General features: G+C 34.8%; 1 protein-coding gene across 3 annotated transcripts; it reads left to right on the top strand.

Annotated features, from left to right (window-relative positions):
* The first annotated feature begins 2130 nt into the window (after window positions 1–2130).
* On the top strand, window positions 2131–11070 carry LOC110181759 (uncharacterized). Of its 3 annotated transcripts, none has more exons than XM_020949622.2 (5): window positions 2131–2475; window positions 7271–7742; window positions 8470–8596; window positions 9293–10606; window positions 10671–11070. In XM_020949622.2, exons 2-5 carry the CDS (start codon window positions 7401–7403, stop codon window positions 10811–10813), a joined length of 1926 nt encoding a protein of 641 aa, XP_020805281.2. In that variant the 5' UTR covers window positions 2131–2475; window positions 7271–7400; the 3' UTR covers window positions 10814–11070. The 3 variants fall into 3 exon arrangements, with proteins under 3 accessions (XP_020805281.2, XP_020805282.2, XP_020805283.2); XM_020949623.2 differs by lacking the exon at window positions 2131–2475 and adding an exon at window positions 6190–6633; XM_020949624.2 differs by lacking the exon at window positions 2131–2475 and adding an exon at window positions 6496–6629.
* Window positions 11071–20436: the final 9366 nt, after the last annotated feature.

The raw sequence follows: 20436 nt of genomic DNA, 5'->3' as shown, positions 1-20436 counted from the left end.
AAAACAGGCATAAACTAATTAAGTCATTGTATTACTATTAAAATATTAATTAATTATTATATTCAACTGGTATTTATAATATATTCTTTTGAAAATTATATAAAGCACCATAGGTACATATATAAAATAGTTAAAAATACTTTAAATTTATTATAAATCAATATACCCGAAGTATCTATAAATACCTCGTTTGTATATTTAATAATTCCAAACAGAGTCGAGCCTTTCACTTGATTCGTTCTGACCCCTGGACCCCACCGAACCCCAAGAGCCTCGAAATCAATGAAATGGAAGTTCCCCACAGACCTAAAAAGATAAACCCGAAGCACTATCAAAGATGGTAACTCATGGCAACCGACCGTGCGTAATCCTCGATCGGCGTCATAAGCGTCACGGGTCCCGACAGCCTTGGAACCTTTCGAATGCCCATCCGGGTGGGTGAGGTATGTACATATGTATTTAGTTACGACACCCTACACCCGGGACTTGGCCAGGTTTTGGAGTTCGCGTTCCTTGTTACCCGATTGACGGCCTGTCAACATCACACCGAGGGCTTAATACTTGAGGGCCGGGGTTCCTGCCGCCTGTCACTTGCCGGCCAACTACGCGCATTTCCTCCCGTAGGAAAGTCGTCTCAGACAAGACGCACAGTGGTCTAGGATTGATTTAAATGGTAGATAAATCTATTGTTTCTGAAGATTTTCAAAGCTAGGTTGCTTTGGGTGAAATTGGTGCAATTCAATTTTAAATTACTGGTTCAAAAAATGTTTAGATTGATTAGGTTAGCTGGATTATAAAACATATATAGCTTTGTTAATTTCTATTGGCCCCTTTTTGGACATTAATTTTGTAATTATTGTTTTAGCATATTAGGTAACGAGCAACTTCAATTTTAATTAAGCTGTTATCGTTTTTCCTATTGACAAGCTGAGTTTATTGATAACATTCCCTGTGACCACTACTGAAATTCACTCTACAGATCCCCAGAGATAAAGATACAGAGAAAAAGAGATGGATAGAGGGATGAACAGAGAGGGATGGATGGATAGATCATTAGAGAGATGGATAGAGAAGTGGTTTATACAGGAAGAAAGAGAGCGACAGAGATGGATATGGAAATCTATAAAGAGGTCATTAGAAAGATGCATAGAGGAGTTAATAAAGAGAGAGTGATGGGGAGAAAAAAGAAAGAGAGAGAGAAAGATATAAATGAAGAGATCAATAGAAAGATGGATATTGGAATCAATATATATACTATAGAGAGAGAGAGAGAGAGAAAGGGAAAGAAAGAGGGAAAAAGGAGAAAGGGGAAGAAAGAGGGGGAGAATGCGAAAAGGAGTTAGAGCTCACGTAGTTTAACTTTTTACTCTACGATAATCATATTTTAATTAGAACCTCTTACTAGCTTAATAACCAAAACCCTATTTACTTTCATAGTTAAATGTAACTGCTGCAGTTTTCTCGCCGTGTTTTCCACTCATTACCTTCCAGCCAGTTAGGAGACCCCCAAACGCGTTAAATTCGATTCGTCCCACGGTGGCTGGCGATGACAAAATCAAATTCTAATCGCCGCCGCTGCTATCATAATGTATTTATGAGGTTGTGTTCTGTATTCCTTTTTTTTTTTGCGTGCGCTTTACGTATACGTAATACACTCTGATCTTGATGCGTCCATATGTGTGTGTGTGTATATTTGTGGATTGTATGTATGTGCGGATGTCCATACAAGTGTTCGTATGTACATATATGTAAGTATGTATATTTGCCCCTGATAATCGCGCCTGCGACGACAAAACTAATTACAACAACAGTAAAGCAAATATAACGGTACAACACAAAAAAAAAGTAATTCCGTTATCAAAACGGCAAATGCAGCAACAACAACAACAAGAGCAAGCAATAAGCAATAACGGTAAGGCAAATACGCGGCCAAAAAGGCAGCGAAGCAGCGGCAGCGGCAGCGGCAGAAGTGAAGCCAAAAGACCAAAATAACACGCACACTGTGACAAAAGCAGAGCACCTTTTTTTTCGCTTTTGCCTGCAAGTGTGCGTCGCAGTAGCGCCTACGTGTGTGTGTGTGTGTGTGTGTTGTGTTTGGGTGTTTAATACTATAATTCACAAAAGTGTTCAGCTCAGTTCGCGCTGGTGAACGTAACGGAAAAGTCGTCGCCTGTTGAATCTATTCTATTTACTCGATAGTACCTCGGCCGTCGTCGCCGCCCGTCCGCCTCCTTGATTTGTTTTAGTTTTACTTTTGTTTTGGTTTTTTTTTTGTTTGTTTTGTTTGTTTTAATGTATGTTTTGTTTTGAACTCTATACACACTGTGCAATGTGAGAAGCGACAGAAAGAAAGGAGAGAACGAAGCAAGGCGCGCAACAAGAACGCAACAAAATAACGGCAAAACAACAACAGAAGTAACATCAGAAGCAACAACATAAGGAGAGAACAAAAAAAATCATTTACAAAAATAAAACGTACGGCCTCAATATAAAAACAAAAAACAAATTATATACATATCTATATAAGTGTGTGCGTGTGTTTTTTTAGCATTTGTATTTTAGTTTAGTAGCAATTAGCACTAGAGCAAATCAAATGATATTCTCTATTTTTCATTAATTTTTTTTTCCCCCAAAGCGCGCGCTTTCCACGAGACACGTGCTCGGAATCGGGAATATATATACCTATATATATATTAGTTTATACATACATGTATATATACACATATTTTTGGAATTGCTTAGCGGTCAGAAGAGTTGTTTTTAAAACAAATAATACAAAGAAACATACACATTTTCATTTGTTATCAGCAAAGAGAAACGACGAAACAAATAGAGTTTTTCAAAAAAATTATAGTTTTTTGCATAAGGAAAATTTAACCAAACCTTTTAATATATAATTAGATATACAATTGGAAAGATTTAGATTTAAAAGGGTGATTTAATAATTATAATAGTAATATCTTTATAAAATATATACGTAAATTTCCTTATAAAACTTATACAAAAAATAATCCACGAAATAAGTGTTGTTATAAATAAAATCTTCAGAACATTAACTTTACGATCTACATTAAAAGTGAAACAATTTATTAAAATTGTATAAAGTAAAATGAAAACGAAAAAATGCATAAATAAAAGTAGGTATTTAATATTAATTAAATATCTCGAACAAAATACCTAAAGCCTTATTAAAAATATCATTAATTATACCATTTAATCAATATCACAATTTAATATTTAATAAATACAGCGCAGGGAATTAAAATAACATTAACATGATCTACATCACGATTTAATGTATTATTGTTGTAGTTTTAAACCAAAATATTCGTATGTAAAAAGTAACCTACTTTTCATTATAAAGTAATCAATTTTCAAAAGATAAATAATAGTTATTGAAACTTTAAACATTTTCCTCAGCATACAAATAGCTTGCGAAATTCAATGAAACTATGTTGAAATCATTTTAACCATTTTTTCGCTTTTCCAAAACGTTTTATACCGGTGCATACGTGATGTTCTCCTAACCATCAATCACACATCAATCAAAGTCTGGCCTTTGCCATTCCTCTCGGCCAACATCAGCGATTATGGCTTACAGGGAGGGGGCAGTACAGTGGCTACCATAAGTAGACAGCAGTAAATGTTTTTTATTGCCCCACGGGCATCCCCACAAGCATTGCTCTGTCTCTTTTTTGTTTTTTTATGGAGTGCGAAGAGTGTCGTATAAACGCGGTAAGCTCTAATTATACAGATGTTTGTTTTTAGCTTTAGATGTCTTAAAAACGTCTTGAGAGACTTAAGCGTCTTAAATGACGATGATGATGACGATGACGACTTTGTGTGTTAGTCAACACTTATTACCATATGTGTACGTACAGCAGGTTTCGCAAAAGTTCTTTTAATGGCATTTTCAAAATACAAAACCCTTTCTAATCTTGGAAGTTATATTTAGGTGAAACAAACTTTAGTTAAGAAAGTGTGCATAACAATAGAACGTATAGCGTTATCAAGACTTTCGGTGTGAATAATACTGAATGAACAGGAAACGGCACAAGTCGATCAGCGATCAAAGTTTAGTCATGGAATAATCACACGATCTGTTTGTTTTTTAAATGGGAAAGGAATTTTTTTTAAATGTTGTTTTAACAGAAAAGTCAACTTAAGTAAATGGGACTATCTGTTAATTAATTACATAAATGATCCCAAATGCGTAATTAAAACATCATGAATAACTTTAAAGCCATTTTGTAATTGAATTTAAAGTGTGTTTTAATTACTAGTTTTACTTATTAGCAAGAAACCTTTCAGGTTTAATGTCTTACAGGTCTTCGTTTTAATATATGATTAATTCAATAATTATATTTAATTTTGTCATATGTCATTAAAATGATATCAGTTGCGTGGTGTTGTGGTGACATAGGAAATGATAAACAATTAAATAGGTCACCATACCCCGAAGGGAAGCACAAATCAGCTTGATTTTATGACATTTTAATGCTTTTATATTATTATAATTAAATATATGTAAATAAATCTAGCTCCCTTTAGAAGTTACTATCATTTATAAACTCCAAAATCATCACGTGTGCCTGTGCTCCTGCTTTTCCTGTTACCAACTTCTGCCACGTGTTAGCCTGATTGATTGCCAATGGTTCGATCGTGGCTAAATGGCATTGAAAAATTCCATTTGTCGTCGTTATCCATGTTCCTTGCATATGCCAGCATTTCCCCCTTCAGATCGATAACAAAAGAGCCGATTCACTCGATGGCTTAAGGTCAATTAGTGGCAATTATACATATACATATGTATGTTTTTTTTTTTTATCGTATTGGTATCGGTGCGAATTGGTTTTTGTGATAAGCCAAGTCAAAAGTCTACTTTCGACCACTGTGCCTTGATTGCCGGACAATTAAAATGCTGTAAAATTGATATTTGAGCAGCGTTTTAATAGCCATGCGACCTTTAGTACACACAGTTGCCCGCCGCCTCTAGTATGTATCGCAAATAAAGCGAACTTTGCCAGCGAATCTTATCTTTAGCTTCTGCTTCTGCCTTTGCCTGCGGATAGCTTCGTTTTGACTCAGTTCAGCTGCTGGGAGGGCGCTATCGACGCCGAACTACAACAATATCATCATCACTTGGTCTCCAGTCAGTCAGAAGCCAGTCGGTGCTCCATAAAGTAAAGTAAAGCAAGCAAACACATCAAATTCGGCGGTTGGTACACTCGAAATAAAAACGGAAGGTCTGGGATTTTATTTAAAAACATTTAAATACCTTAAACGGACCTTAACCGGCAGTTAAAAAGACCAAGAAACATACGTTTCTGTCTTATAAATGTATAGAAGTGATTATTTTATGGGCATACAAACGAGAACTTAAATTTAAAATGCTTTATATATTACTTATCATTAAGTTGGGTATTAACCAACGGTTAAATATTCCGGTTAGTGAAATGTTAAGCAGAAAAATCCCAATAACTAAGTTCTAAACACAAAATACCTAAAAATTGTTTTAATAATATTTAGAAAAACTAAACCAGAACTCAATCTTGGCTTAAAAAGCTTATAAAATGCAAGAAATAAATGAACCTCAAATTTGCTATCAAAATTAAAAAAAAAAATTAACTGGCAATTAACCGGTGGTTAAAAAGCCCAGATAACTAAATTACTTCTCTGTTTACCTTATATTTATTAATATCGAAAAGAGAACTTAAATGTTATATATATTCTTTATATATATTACATTTTATGGAGTTGAAATTTAAGTTAAATTTCCCATTTATCAAAAGTATCTCAAACCCATTATTTTTCCCTGTGCATTAACCATGGGCCTAAAGAGTGAGAAACTTTCCTTGGTACCTGGCACCTCGTGTTGTGGCCAACAAATATAATTATTAATTAGAAGATATCGGCGGTGGGCGGTCGAGGGCGCCGCCCTATTGCCTTATCAAATGGCTGGCACCAAATGATCTCATTTAAGGCCCAGTGCCCGGCGCGATATCTCGATGTCTTTGCGGTGTGTCTTTGCGGGCAAGTGTATTTACGTTGAAACTCATTGCTGGTCAGCAAACTCTCGGATACGAAATTCCGAAAAGGAAAAATCAAGCCAGCTCCAACAACTCGCTCGATAAGGCGGCATTGGCGCTCTCTCAAACCGTTTGACAACAAAACGCAACCATTGAGGGGTTTTTTCCCCTTCTTTCTTTTCTTTTTATATAATGGGTGTTAAGTCGCTATTATTTACTTTAGTTGTTGCTCTTTTGGCAGTCACGTTTCCAGGCATATTTCCAAAAATATCTCCCCGCCCCGACCGCCTGAATCGGAATCGGGGAATCGGGGTATCGGATCGTTTAGCGTAAGAAGAGTGAGAGTTGCCCAAAAATATCACCGATCGGCTGATCGGTCAGTTGAGCTTCAGCCTTTCGTTCCGCCGTCTCGCGTTGCTCTGAGACAGTAAAAAAGTGAAAAAAGAGGGAAATACAATCGCAAAGCTCAATTGAGCGGTAATCGATTGTTGAACAACACAGACAATCGGTTCGTTCTGTGTGCAAATCAATTCAGTTCGAGTTCAAATATTGACTCGTCTCGTTCCAGTTCTATATTTATTATTATTTCGAATGCCTTGAGTAGGTTGGTTATTTATAATCACTTTAATATATATTATATATTAATTGCTAATTAGTGCTTTTTTAATCAAGTGAATAGAGGTGCTTTAATTTTTATGTTTGGGTGTGAAGTAATCCACTTAATAAAATGTTGTGTTTCATGCTAATTTGCTCAGACCTATAATAAAATAATTTATGCACAGCAAAGATAACAAATATAACCAAGAGCTTGGAATTATGGTGAAATGTTGTTGCACGTGGTGAATGACTAAATGAATTGTGAATGAGTTTTTAAACTCACTCAAATGTGAAATTGTTTTAAGCAAATAAATATTCTCACAAATCTGCAATGACATCAGTTAAAATTTATATAATTATAAAAATGATTTGTGAATTAATTGTAATGACCATAATAACAATCTGCAATTATCAGTTAGTTTTCGGATTAAGTAAAAAACTAGATTATTTCAGAACTGTGTGTATTATTTAACAACCTTCAAGTTACTAAGTGATTTTAAGCTGATTATATCTTAATTAGATCTTAAAAATCAAGTTAATATGCATTTAAGTGATGTTTGAATGATTAGAGTTACAAATTTTGATGAAATTTCGTTATTAATCCTAATACCTTCTTATTTTTGTTTAAACTTTACTTTTAACAGAGTTCCCAGCCATCCAGGGATGCAACATCCAGACTTTAGACCCCCAGCGTTAACCTAACCCAAGCTCCTCTAGCTCCTAGCACCTAGATCCCACTTCCAAACCCAAGCCCAAGTTGCACACGATTCCAAGATGACCGATAATGGTGGCCATCTCAGCAATAACAACAATAACAATAGCAACAATAACAACACGGAGGCATCCAGACTGAGACTGCCGGAGGCTGAGCAGACCGCACAACTGCTGCCCAAGAATGGATCAGCGGCCAAGATAACATCATCTCCCACCACCAACACCAACACAAACACCAACACCAACAACAACACCAACACAACCCATTCGCATTCCCAATCCACGCCTGGATCCCATCCGGTGAAGAAGAAGAGACGCGACAAGAGCGACCTGGGCGAGGACTTTGTGGCGCCGGATGGAGGATGGGGCTGGCTGGTGGCCATTGCCAGCGGCGTCAATATTGTAAGTACAAGTTAACATTGCTCATTTTCCCCAATGTGTAAGTGGGGGGAGTGAGTGAATGAATTGAATTGCTCACTTGCCTAATTTAAATGAACATGTTTATTTGTTGTTCACTTACAAATTCATTATTGTTTTAGTTAATGAAGGGGACATTTTCGACCTCACAAATCATATATATTCTTGATCAGCATTAACAGGCGAATCTTTCTAGCCATGTTGGAACAAAAACAAATGTTTTTTTAAATTTTTTTTTTAATTTTTTAAGGGGTTACATCGTTAAAATTGTAAAAAAAAATCAACAAAAATTTTAATTTCTTGAAATTTTAAGTTTAGTATGCAGATTTATTAGCGTTCTAAAACCTAACACAGAACAGCTTTCCGATTTGAAATTAAAGCTTTTTTGACTTAGTTATGGTATTTTTTTTTTCTAAATAAAATGTATCAAAAAAATTAGCATATCAAAATATCAATACGTATCACTTACAGAAATGCGTATATTTCTGGTTTGTTTCTAATTGAGTAATACATTTAAATATGTAAATATATAAAGAATAAACAACTGAACAACTAAGTAAACAATTAAATAACCTTGTTCACTCACTATGAAAGTGAACAATTGATCTTTTGTTCATTTTGAATAAACCCCCTTTCGACCAATATATATGTAGATATCTTTACAATGAAATTTAAAGTATATAGAGAACTAATATATTTAATTTTCCTACAGCTGGTGACGTTCGCTTTGGCCCAACAATTTGGCATCCTATTCCGCGATCGCATGGCGAATCTGGGAATATCCAGTTCCGAGCTAACGACCATCATCAACACACAAATCGCTGTGTCTGCATTTACGGGTAAATATATACACAAATTAATACAGAAATATATACATATATATCTAACACTAGATGATATACTAGGTATCTAGTATAGAATCATTATCATTGCTGCATTTATATTTAGCTGCATTGACATTTGTTTTGCTCAATTTCTGGATAGCTAAATGAGCTATATATATGAAACCATCAATAGATAAAAGACTATATAAAAGTAAGGAGAAAATTAATGTATATAAAAAAAAATAAGGTCTTTTAAAGGCAGTTCATAGGCCCTTTTGCTTATCTTCTCAAGCTCATGAACTTGGCATTGTGATAAAAACTATTATGTACATTATTTAAACTAAAAAACCCGACTACTTTACGTTTCCGCTAATATGATAAAGTTGTTTTCTGTGAAACTGTATGTAAAAAATATAGCATTATAGTGTAAATATGATAGAGTATATCTGAAGATAAGCATTTAAAAGCAATATTTATATGTAAAAATGGTGTCCTTACATAAAACTTTAAAAACAAAAAAGATTCTATATATCTAGCTTATTCTTTTTGACACTTCTGGGTGCCTTTTAAATCATTATCATTAATTAAAAAATCATTTAAAATCAATCATTAAAGAGTGTCCAAAAGTATGCTATAAAATATGCTATCAAATATGTATAAAAAATATATATAAAAATAGTTATTAAACTCCCTTCTCCCATTCCATTTTAGGTCTCCTCAATGGCCCACTTTTCCGACGCTACACCTACCGAGTGGTGGCCCTTTGGGGCTCTGTATTGACCTTTGCCGGCCTCTTTTGGATGGTATTTGCGGACACCTTCACCGTCTACCTGTTGAGCTTCTCCATCATTTATGGATTCGGTCGGGGACTGACGGTGAGCGCCTCCTCGCTGGCCGTTAACACGTACTTCAAGGTGAAGCGACGCACGGCCACCGCCTATCAGTTTGGTGTGGCAGGACTTGGACCCATTGTCTGTCCCTACTTTGCCACCTATATGCTGCAGGTATTTGGTGTCCAAGGCACTACCCTGCTCTTTGCCGGCGCCTCATTGCATACCATTGCCTGTTCGCTGATCTACCAGCCGGTGAAGTGGCATGTGGTGAAGCGGGATCGCGATGCAGAGGCATTGCAGCCGGAGCAACCGCTGGCAGAGCGCGAGGATCAGGATGAGGACATCATCAAGCATGTGGTGGAGCCAGAGACACCGGTTTTGCCGCGTGCCAACGATGGTTGGTTTGGATCACGGGTCTCGCTCAATAGCAGTGGGACACGGAATCGCTTGAACACCTGGGACAAGACCGAGGGCAATGGCCATGTGGAGCTGAAACGATTGAGTAGCAAGGATTCGAATCCTGGCGGAAGGCAGCAGCGTAGCATCTCGGTTAGTCATAGCATCAAGGAGGAGGAGGCCCTGGGCTACGACTCCGACGAGGAGGAGCAGAAGGAGAAGAAGATGGAGCAGAAAGAGCTCACCGAGAAGGAGAAACAGGAGCTGGAGGATGAGGAGGAGCGCCAGAGACGCAAGAAGCTACCCTTCTACATGAAGGTTGTGATCTTCTTTGACCTGGATCTGTTAAGGGACATCACATATGTGAATCTGGCCGTGGGCATTACGTTGATCAACTTTGTGGAGATCAATTTTGCCATTCTGACGCCCTTCATCTTGTCCGATCTGGGCTTTGAAAAGGATCAAATCGCCTTGGCCATGTCCACGCTGGGATTGTTCGATCTGCTAGTGCGTTTTGCCATACCTTTGATCACCGCCAAGATCAATCTGAGTAATCGCACCTTCTTTGTGGTGGGCATTTTGGGCATGTGCATTGGCCGCATGTTCCTTTCGATGACTACCAACTTTTATGCCATGATGGCCATCTTCCTTTGGCTGGGTTTGAACAAGGCCTTCCGTACGGTCTTTTGGTCATTGATTATACCCAGTTATGTGCCGTTGAAGCGATTGCCAGCAGCTGCCGGTTTGCAATTGCTAATGTCGGCCACCTTTTCCATGGTCTTTGGACCACTGATTGGTGAGTATTTAAACTCTGGTTATATCTGTAATAGATTTCCTCTAATATCACATTATTCGAACAGGTTTGATCCGTGATCATACAAGCTATGCGGTGACCCTTAACCTGCTGAATGCCCTGTGTGTAATGGCCTTTGTGGGCTGGTATCTGGAGGACTTTATACGAGCTCGGACACGAAAAGCACCGCCAGTGAAGACGATCGACTGAGCTTGGAGGGGCTCATCCTGTCCAGGAACAAACATCCATCCTATGTTAACTCTAGCGAAATGTTCTTTGTTATCGCCTTTTGCCCAGTGTTTTTTTTTTACTCTATATGTTTATGTAAATTATATTCTGCGTGTACATTGTGTATATACTGTATATTCGAGTGTAGCTAATTATTTGTATTAACTATTGATAATTGTTAATTAATATGCATAAGCTGCCAATATAAAAAAAAACAAGAAAAAACGAAATGAACCAAACAAGTCTGTCTTTCTTTTTGGTCTTGAAACTCTAAAGGGTTGTATATATCAGATTTAAGGTGTGAAAATATATTACTAAATTTTTATTTAGATAATTTACCCAACCCTTTTCCAATACTTAAAAAAAATACTATTTTTATTTTGCCCTAGTGGCATTAAAACTTTATTATTAGTTGGAGTAACGTTGTTTACATTCAAAAGCTACATTTATTTGCACAATATTTTCATGATAAGGGGTTAAATATATATTCTTGAATTTATCATATCAAACAACAATGAATGTATGATTAAGTATATCATAGGACTTTATTGGTACTTGGTAGATCTATTATTATATATTTGTTAGATAGAATTATATAATATTTAGCAAATATTATCAAATAATATATAAAATAAGATGCTTAACGCTTAGAAATTTCTTTTCTATCGATAATCCAACCTGAAAATGACGAATCCAACAAAATTTTACAACATTAAGCATCTTATTCTATATATATACTGTCTTTGGTATTATTCAGATCCGGATCTTATATATTTCCCCATAAAAAGAATTCAGTTTAAGGTTTATGTATATTTGCACCAAAAGATCACATAATTAAAGCTTTGTTAAACAAGTCTCTGGTTTAGGCTTTTTAATTATAAATAAACTCAAACAAGAAAGGAAGCTAACTTCGGCACGCCGAAGTTTATATACCCTTGCAGATAGAACTTCTATGAATAGGAATCCATACAATATAAATTATATATATTTGTGTTAAAAAACAATGAAGTAATACCTGCTTTCATTTCATTCACCTATACATATTATATTTGCAGTTTTACATTCACAGATTTGCATTTTTCCTCTACATCAAACGATCGATTGTATGGCACCTATATGATATAGTCGTCCGATTTTTATGAAATTTGCCACAAAATTTAAGACTTATATAAAATGGCTTTACCTCAAATTTTATGAAAATCAGCTGAAAACTAAAAAAGTTATAAATTTAATTGTATTAATTTCTCGATCGTTCCTATGGGAGCTATATGATATAGTAGTCCGATTTTCATAAAATTTTACACAAAATTTTAGAATAATATGAAATGGCTATATTTCAAATTTGATTAAATTCTGTTGAAAACTAAAAATGTTATCGCCACCGCGATTGTCAGTCTTCCGACAACAGCCACCGCCATTCTCATTCCTCTCAAATTTCTCGATCGTTCCTATGGGAGCTATATGATATATTAGTCAGATTTTCATAAAATTTTACACAAAATTGTAGAATAATATAAAACGGCTATATCTCAAATTTGATGAAAATCTGTTGAAAACTGAAAATGTTATACTTATTAATTGAATTAATTTCTCGATCGTTCCTATGGGAGCTATATGATATAGCCGTCCGATTTTCATAAAATTTTACACAAAATTGTAGAATAATATGAAATGGCTATATCTTAAATTTGATCAAATTCTGTTGAAAACTAAAAATTTTATAATTTTTTTTGTAAAACTTTTCCGATCATTCCTATGACAGCTATATGATATAGTCGTCCGATCCGGCCCGTTCCGACATATATACGAGTGAGAGTATATAGAAGACTAACTGCAAAGTTTCATTTAGATAGCTTCAAAACTGAGAGACTAGTTTGCGTAGAAACGGACAGACGGACAGACGGACAGACGGACAGACGGACAGACGGACAGACGGACAGACGGACATGGCTAGATCGACTCGGCTGTTGATCCTGATCAAGAATATATATACTTTATATAGTCGGAGGTGCCTCCTTCACTGCGTTGCAAACTTCTGACTGAAATTATAATACCCTGCAAGGGTATAAAAATGTATAGAAATCACAGTCATATTCAAGTCATTGAAATATATATTCATTGTACCAATTTAGTTTCAGGCATTCAAGAAGTAGCAGCTGCCTTCAATATAATATTATTATTTTGTTGTTGCACAAAGGTACATAATATTCAAGCTCTTCAATTTATATAAGCTACAAAAAAAGTGTTGTATAATATATTTTATATATTATATGGATAAGTTTTTGTTTTTAAAAAATTTGTGGCAATGTAATTGTTGCGCATACAAGTACATTTCCACAAATTTTTTCAATTGGTGGCTTTGTATTACATTATTTTAAGCTTTTCGATGTGTTTATACCTTATTTTCCTATACGCATGGTAATATATAGCAATTTTTCTCTGGTTTCACACTTGACCACAATTAATATCTTAAAAAAAGAGACTCTACCGATGCGTTTATATTCATATATCCATCTAATGATTAACATGTCTATAAACATTTTTCGAAAGTTTTCGAAAATTAAAAATGGATAGAAACCATACATTTTTATGAATTTGTTTATATATTTCAGGTATAGCAGTTAAATCTTTTTAGTCTTTAAGAAATAGTATTGTAAGCTCAGGTGGAAACCAATTTCAATCAGTTCGACATTTTTACATAAATATTAATATTTTCGATATTTAAATATATATCTTCAGACCACTATGTTTTTATCAGTGTTTTACCTAAATTAACTATAACCCTAAGCCATCTTTAACTTGTTTTGTTACATTTCAATAATTTGTGTAAAATCATACTAATTTATTCATTAGCATTAATTTAATAATAATCAATTTGATCACGAAAATCATTAGCAATAATAAGTTTATGAAAATCATACTTAAGTGTGTAAATATTTTCGTTTTCTTGAAAAATAACTTTAATATAATTAAAGGTCAATGCAATTGATATCTTCAATTAATTATTATACATATATAAGTTATATACATAACTGCATTTAAAATCACTTCTGAATATTATATTTAAAAAATATATGTATCGGGAATAATACACATCTTTTTAAATTTGTTTAAATATTTGAAAGCCTTTTTGTTTACTTAAGTTTTATATATTATATATAATTATTTGAGACCTTAAGATACTATCATGCACAAAAAAATCTTTTAAAATTATGTTCTTTCTTTTAATATATTTTCTGATTATAGATTCATTTGTAAGTTAAATATGTATAAATATAATTAATCCTTTTCTGCTTGTGTGAAAACTACTAGGAATTATTTACGTATAATTACCACTTTCAAAGGGTATCCAAACTTTGTCTTATTTTATTTGCTGTCGTTTTTTTATCTCAGAGTCTCTGCAAAATGTCAAGTCACCGCCAGGCGATGTGTCATGGAATCGCTGATAATTGGTTAGCCGAGACCCCTGCGAATGGAGATCTTCTCCAGGTCTTGACTTGGGGTGGCAAAAGTATGTGACAATGTGGCGAAATTAACTGCTATGCCCTGAGCCTTTAGCCTTAGTCTTAGCCCGGGAATGAGCCTTTTGGCCCGGCTCACTTGCTCTCTGTCTGCGGCTAATGAAGCGATGGCGTGCGGTCTTGGTATTATTATTATTCCCGATGCGATTTTCGTTGCAGGAGAACCGGTTACTGGCTGGAACTCGGTCAATAAACTAACCGCAAATATGTGGATGCCAAAAGCTAAAGACAGCAACAGGCCCGCCGATGTTTGGACACCAGAAACACCAGAAACATGTTGCTGCACTTCCACTAAATATTTGCATAAATGCCTGGCAAAATTGGAGTGTATCGGTTGCAAGTCCAAGAAGACCAAGATCAAGTCCAATTCCCATTCCCAATCCCATTTTAATTCCCATTCCCGACTGTTGATCTCTGGATGCTGGTCCAGCTGAAAGTGAATCTTTGGGATCTTGAAAGATGATGAGTTTTATTCCCCTTTTTCTTATTTTGTTTGCTTTGGGATTCTGATTTGATTTCTTATGTAAATATATTCCTACTTCGTTCATTCATACAGCAAAGAGTTCAAATTAAAAGGCGTTGTTAAATCCATCGATGTGAAGCATTCAGTTTTCTGCGGAAGCGTTGTCAAAATAAATATTACAGGTAATTATAGTGAATTTCTTGCAATTTTACTAATATTATACATTTTAGTGAATTTTAAGCAAGTTTATTAATATTTTTATGTGAAAAATGAACAAGAGTCGAAATATGGGATGAATTTGAAATGAATTTGTGATTTATTTTGAAAATATAATTTCTCTAAAGTTTTAAATAACGAAAATTAATTTTTTCCACTAAAATTATTATTATTTTTTCATTATTTTAAGTTTTTTTATAACATGAAATTATTTTTCTTCCTATAATTGTCCTTTTTTTATTGTTCCACATTTGTTTGCAGTTTGTTTTTGTTTTTAATTAGCAAATTCATTGTTTGAAGTGCACTTGGTGATTTGATGGGTAAACGGGTCTGAAGTATTCCCATTGAATTCGGTTCCTAGTCAAGATCTGAATGGATTTGTTTGTATTTTATATATACACATTTATATATTATTATTTTTTAGTTTTGTCCGACTGTCTTTAGACTCGATCACGATGAGCTGTGAATATTTTTGTGGCGCTCACGCAAATGTCATTTAAATTGCGATAAGATGAGTCTAAATAATTTATTAAAAATATTCCAAGCCCTGTCATAATTAAATGAAATCTAAAAGGTATCAACGAATATTTTTTTGTAGTATTTGTTTGGCTTAGTTAACGCCAAGCTCAGGCTTTCATTCATAGTTAGCAAATTAATTTGTTAACTGGTTTTATTTTTCCGTTAAAAACCTCATGACGTGCTCTTCGTTTTGACTTTGGATCATACGTTTCTCCAACAAATATTCCTAGTCATTTCCTAATGACGTATGACTATTTTATATTTAATCAAAAAGAGATAACAGGCAATTATTCAATAGGAAAAAGATTGCACAACAGACATGAAATAACTACCATTTTGATAGTTAAATTTGCTTGCTAAAATATATATATATTTATGGCCTTGGCAAATGGTGTAATTAAATCCAGGTAGAAATGAGCTATAGAAAACTATTTTTGGGCTTCCAGAAAGAACACTGTCTTAGCTATCCGACCGACATTATGTCATTATAGCCCACCGAAAAATTGCCAGTAATTATAGCCAAGCTTTTTTACTTGGACTGTGAGTCAAGTTAAAGAATCTCAACAATCACGGTTCTCTAGAACTTAAAAAAAGAAAGAGATTTGGTTTAACTTGCTGAGTGAGTGACGCATTGTGCTGCGGTGCAAAGTTTTTGGCCACAAATTACAGTTGTAAATATTTAACGTCTGAGAAGTTCCCCAGATTGCGACACCGCAATATTTTTATGGAGCACCATTCCCCAACTATCTTAAGCTCGGTTATGACGCTAATTACTCTATGGCCCCGGTCTTTCCTATTCTTTTTTTTGGGGGGGATTTGTTAGTCAGTGGGAGTGCGTTTAATCTAATGGCTAATATTTGCCCAAGCAAATTGGAAGGGTCTCCGACAGAATGAGCAGCTGCCTCACTTACTCACCTGCTCGGTTACAGTGTGTTGCGAAAGTTTAGTTCGCGAAGCTTCTAATAAATAAGATCTAAGATCTATTTCGGTATTTTATAAATATTTAATATCAAAAATATTTGATTTCTTCAGTGAAAGTCTATCTAAAAAAAAGTTGTTTGCCGGAAGTGCACCTAAAATTCCCAAGTACGAATTCAGCAAATCACTGCTAACGTTTGATTTAATTAAATTATGTTAATAAGATCATCAAAAAGATCTCTCTTTGTTCAACAATAATTACACAGGTATAAAATATTTAACAATTATTTTTACTTATTATATTTTATATATATATTTATATTTATTCTATCTATAATTATTATGTTTATTATATTTATTTTAATGCACGTTTTCAAAGAGATTAGGTAATGGATATGTTAAGTTGTTGGGAAATTTTTTTAAATACAAATATTTATATTATTTTTATGATGAAAATAAATTGAAAATATGAGGGGTGGCTCAGAAATCTTTGGGGGTTTAAAATCCCTTTATAAAAATGTATCTAAAAATATGGAATAAAATGTTAAAGCACTAAATTCTGAAATAAATGTGTTTATACTTTTACTATGTATTATTTTGGAGCTTAGTTTCACATGTGTTTTTTAGGATATTAAAAGTTAAAAGCTTTTTTTGGCAAACCTTTCTTGTTAAAAATTATATTACTGCCAATTTCATGGCCTAAACCTTTTATTTATTTATTATTTAAGAGAAAGAAATCCCTTGAGTGAGTTGTGATTTATTGTGAAATCGAATAGGGCGATATGTTTGCATAGTTTTTATACGAGATAAACATACTTTTTGATTGGCTTTCCCCCGATTTGAATTTCGAAACGCAACGAAATAGATTGTATGGAAACAATCTACATAAGTTGTTGTGTGTGAGCGTTTCAATGCTTCTCCACTGATTTGCCAGATCGGATCCGATAGGGATGGAGGGGCGTGTGGTTTGATAACAACATTGCTCTGAAAAATTATACGAATTGAAGTTCAACAAGTTGCTCGTTAGCATTACCGCTACCGGTTGCCGTTACGTTCGAGGTTCGAACTTGGAACTTTTCAAATGCGTTCTATGTAGAAACTTTCGCCTCAATTAGGTGGAATAATATTATTTTTTCGAGAGAGATATGAAATGCAAACAAAAATAAACGCACGATCCGCGACTTCGTATATATAAATATACACTTTTTTTTATGGCCAACACCGCGCCTAGGGTTGTAAAAACATCAAAGCCAAATTAAAACAAATAACAAAAGGCACGCAAACTGCCGTTGGAGCGGCGACACGGCAACAGATACAGCTCTAGGGCTAGTTTGGCGCACTAGAACCACAGATACAGATACAAATAGAGATACAGGTTGGAGATACTGAACACCGATACCGATACCGACACCCGTGTTTATTTGTTGTTATATTTTATTTAAAAAATCAAGAATCACAACAACGTCGGCAAAAAGTTGCCTCGTCATTGGTACGACGTTAATTCGCTTTCCTATGCTGACTGACTAGCCGATGTCTCACGAAATGATAACTCCAAGCCGATGATTTCCATACGAAACAAACACATGTACATACATATGTACATCCATGTGTGGGCGCTACGTTCCCCCCACCAACCCCCCTTCCAGAGCCATAATAATTGCACGGAATCGCTTTCGATTTGTTTCCCTATTTATCTACGGAGAGCAGTGTAATTGCCCATTGCCAGTGGGAGTGCGAGTGCGAGTGCGAGTGCGAGTGCGAGGGCAATGCCAAGCAACCACCTGTTGTGCGAGCGAAAGAGAGGGACGGACAGAGCGCCGACAATGGTGGTGAGAGAGAGAGAGAGAGCGTGCCCCAATGTCATAAATCGAACACAACAAAAAATAAATATAAATAAATAAAAGGAGTTATTTCATATGATTTAAGGAAATAATATCAGCTGAAATTACTGTAATAATTATAGTAATATTATTGGAAATAAAAGAATATTGGAATATTAATATTAAAATACTATATTAAGGAATTTGTTGATTGATAACATGGATATATCAATAATTTTGTCAAATTTGTCCTCTTTCTTAATGTTTAATATATCGTTAATTACAACCTGAGATAGATCATCAAAGGATATTGAAGAATCCAAGCAAACTTTAAAGTAAAAGATACACTGCACAAAAAAAGAAACTAACTTTCAGTTTTCATTGTTAAAATCAATATTTATTGTTAATTTTGTATGACGAATTTTGTCCACAAATCAAAAACTAAAATCCGCATAACTAAGCCAAAAAAGCATTAATTTTCATTCGAAAATCAGTCCTATGTTAGTTTTTAACAGAATAATAAATCTGCTTACTCAATTCAAAAACTAAAAAAATTAAAATTTTTGTTGAAATTTTTGTCAATTTTAGCCATGTAACCCCTTAAAAAATGTTGAAAAAATTAAAAATTGGTATTTTTCCGCCGGAGATGTCTAGATCGGTTCAGCTTTTAATGCTGATAAAGAATATATATGATTTATAGGGTCAAAAATGACTCCTTCACATAATTTTAAGCTTCTGACTAGAATTATAATACTCTTTGTATTTGTATAACAACTAAAATATTATAATGCAACTTTAATGATTAGCTAAAGTTTATAGTGATTTTTCACGACAAAATGTAGGACGATTGAAGTTATTGTTTTCCCCTTAGATATATGGGTTTACGTAGCTAATAAAAGAGAATAGTCCCCCGTTTTTTAGAGTGTATGCTTGTGTGACATTGATGCGATTGTGTGTGAGTGGGAGAGAGAGAGGTAGTAGGACTGCCGGCAAGTCAAATCAGAAAAAAAAAACGTACCGTTTCCAAGGAGTTTTCACGTGGGTGAGAGTATGCAAGTGAGCAGGAGAGAGAGAGTGCAAGTGCGTGCCAAACAGAGAGGGAGAGAGAGTAGCCTGTGTGCACAGTGGTAAGAATTTAGAAAACCATAAAACGGGGTGTGAGTCACAGTGATTAATTCGCTGGCCATTCGTTAATTGATTGATGAGAATAGCAAGGATATAGATAATTGATCGACGGCTCATTTAAAAACTGATTTATGGCCGCCTTTGCTTTGCTTTTCCCCTTTGATGAAGCTGATGCAACAGGTAAGCGCATTTTACATCATAATTACTTTATAGACGCCGTAAACTAAAAAAGGACATCAGGTGTCCTCAACTATTTTCCAGGGAAAAAGAATTTTGGGTAATTTTACGATTTAATGAGCGGTTAACCTATCGATGATTAACCCTAGAAAACCCAAAGCAAAGCTGTTTAAATACTGAGTGTGTTTGGAAGTCAGGTTTGCCTTACAGCCGCACATCAATCTTGTTTAGTTACACTGAAGAAAATACATATATTTTTAAAATATTTAATATTAATTTTAATTATTAATTAAGAGTTTTTACTCTCAAAGGAAGATAGAAAGTTGAATATGTATTATTTAGTATTTTGTTTTGTATTAAAACAATAAGAAATTAAATTAATTATAATATAAAATTAAAGAATAATAAAAGCAATTATTATAATTTATATATTTATAATTTTTAGTTTTAATTTATAGAAATAACAACTTGTTTTTCTTGCTATGTATTGACGGCTGTCTGTCCACCAATTAGTGACTGATGCCTACCTGAACCGCGACCTTTGAACTAGCTGTGTGGCCCCTAGTGTGGTCCACAGAGCGGCTATATCAATGTTGGCCCTCTCTGTGAACGTTCTCAGCACTCTCTCTGCCACTTGTAGGCTCTAACTCTCCCGCTCTCCAAAGCAAAACAAATCTAAGAGGCAGAGAGTGAGAGCGATCACTTACAGAGCGATCTGTTCGCTCAGCTGTTGCCTCTGCTGCAAGCCTCACCGATGATGCTGCTGCCCACTGTTAAGCCTGGCCTGTGCCAGAGCGAGAGAGTGGTACTGAGCGTTAGATAGAGAGAGGGAGATGATGCCTGGCC

The sequence above is a fragment of the Drosophila serrata genome, unplaced genomic scaffold (assembly GCF_035046125.1).
Source record: "Drosophila serrata isolate PLE 108 unplaced genomic scaffold, ASM3504612v1 contig_276, whole genome shotgun sequence".
NCBI lineage: Eukaryota > Metazoa > Arthropoda > Insecta > Diptera > Drosophilidae > Drosophila > Drosophila serrata.
This window is presented reverse-complemented; position numbering and strand designations above follow the sequence as displayed.

Bases quoted from the DNA above. Each gene is read 5' to 3' on its own strand.
- LOC110181759 (XM_020949622.2), top strand. From the start codon at position 7,401: ATGACCGATAATGGTGGCCATCTCAGCAATAACAACAATAACAATAGC. The intron at 7,743-8,469 runs GTAAGTACAAGT...ATTTTCCTACAG, and splicing joins TTGCCAGCGGCGTCAATATT to CTGGTGACGTTCGCTTTGGC. The intron at 8,597-9,292 runs GTAAATATATAC...ATTCCATTTTAG, and splicing joins CGCTGTGTCTGCATTTACGG to GTCTCCTCAATGGCCCACTT.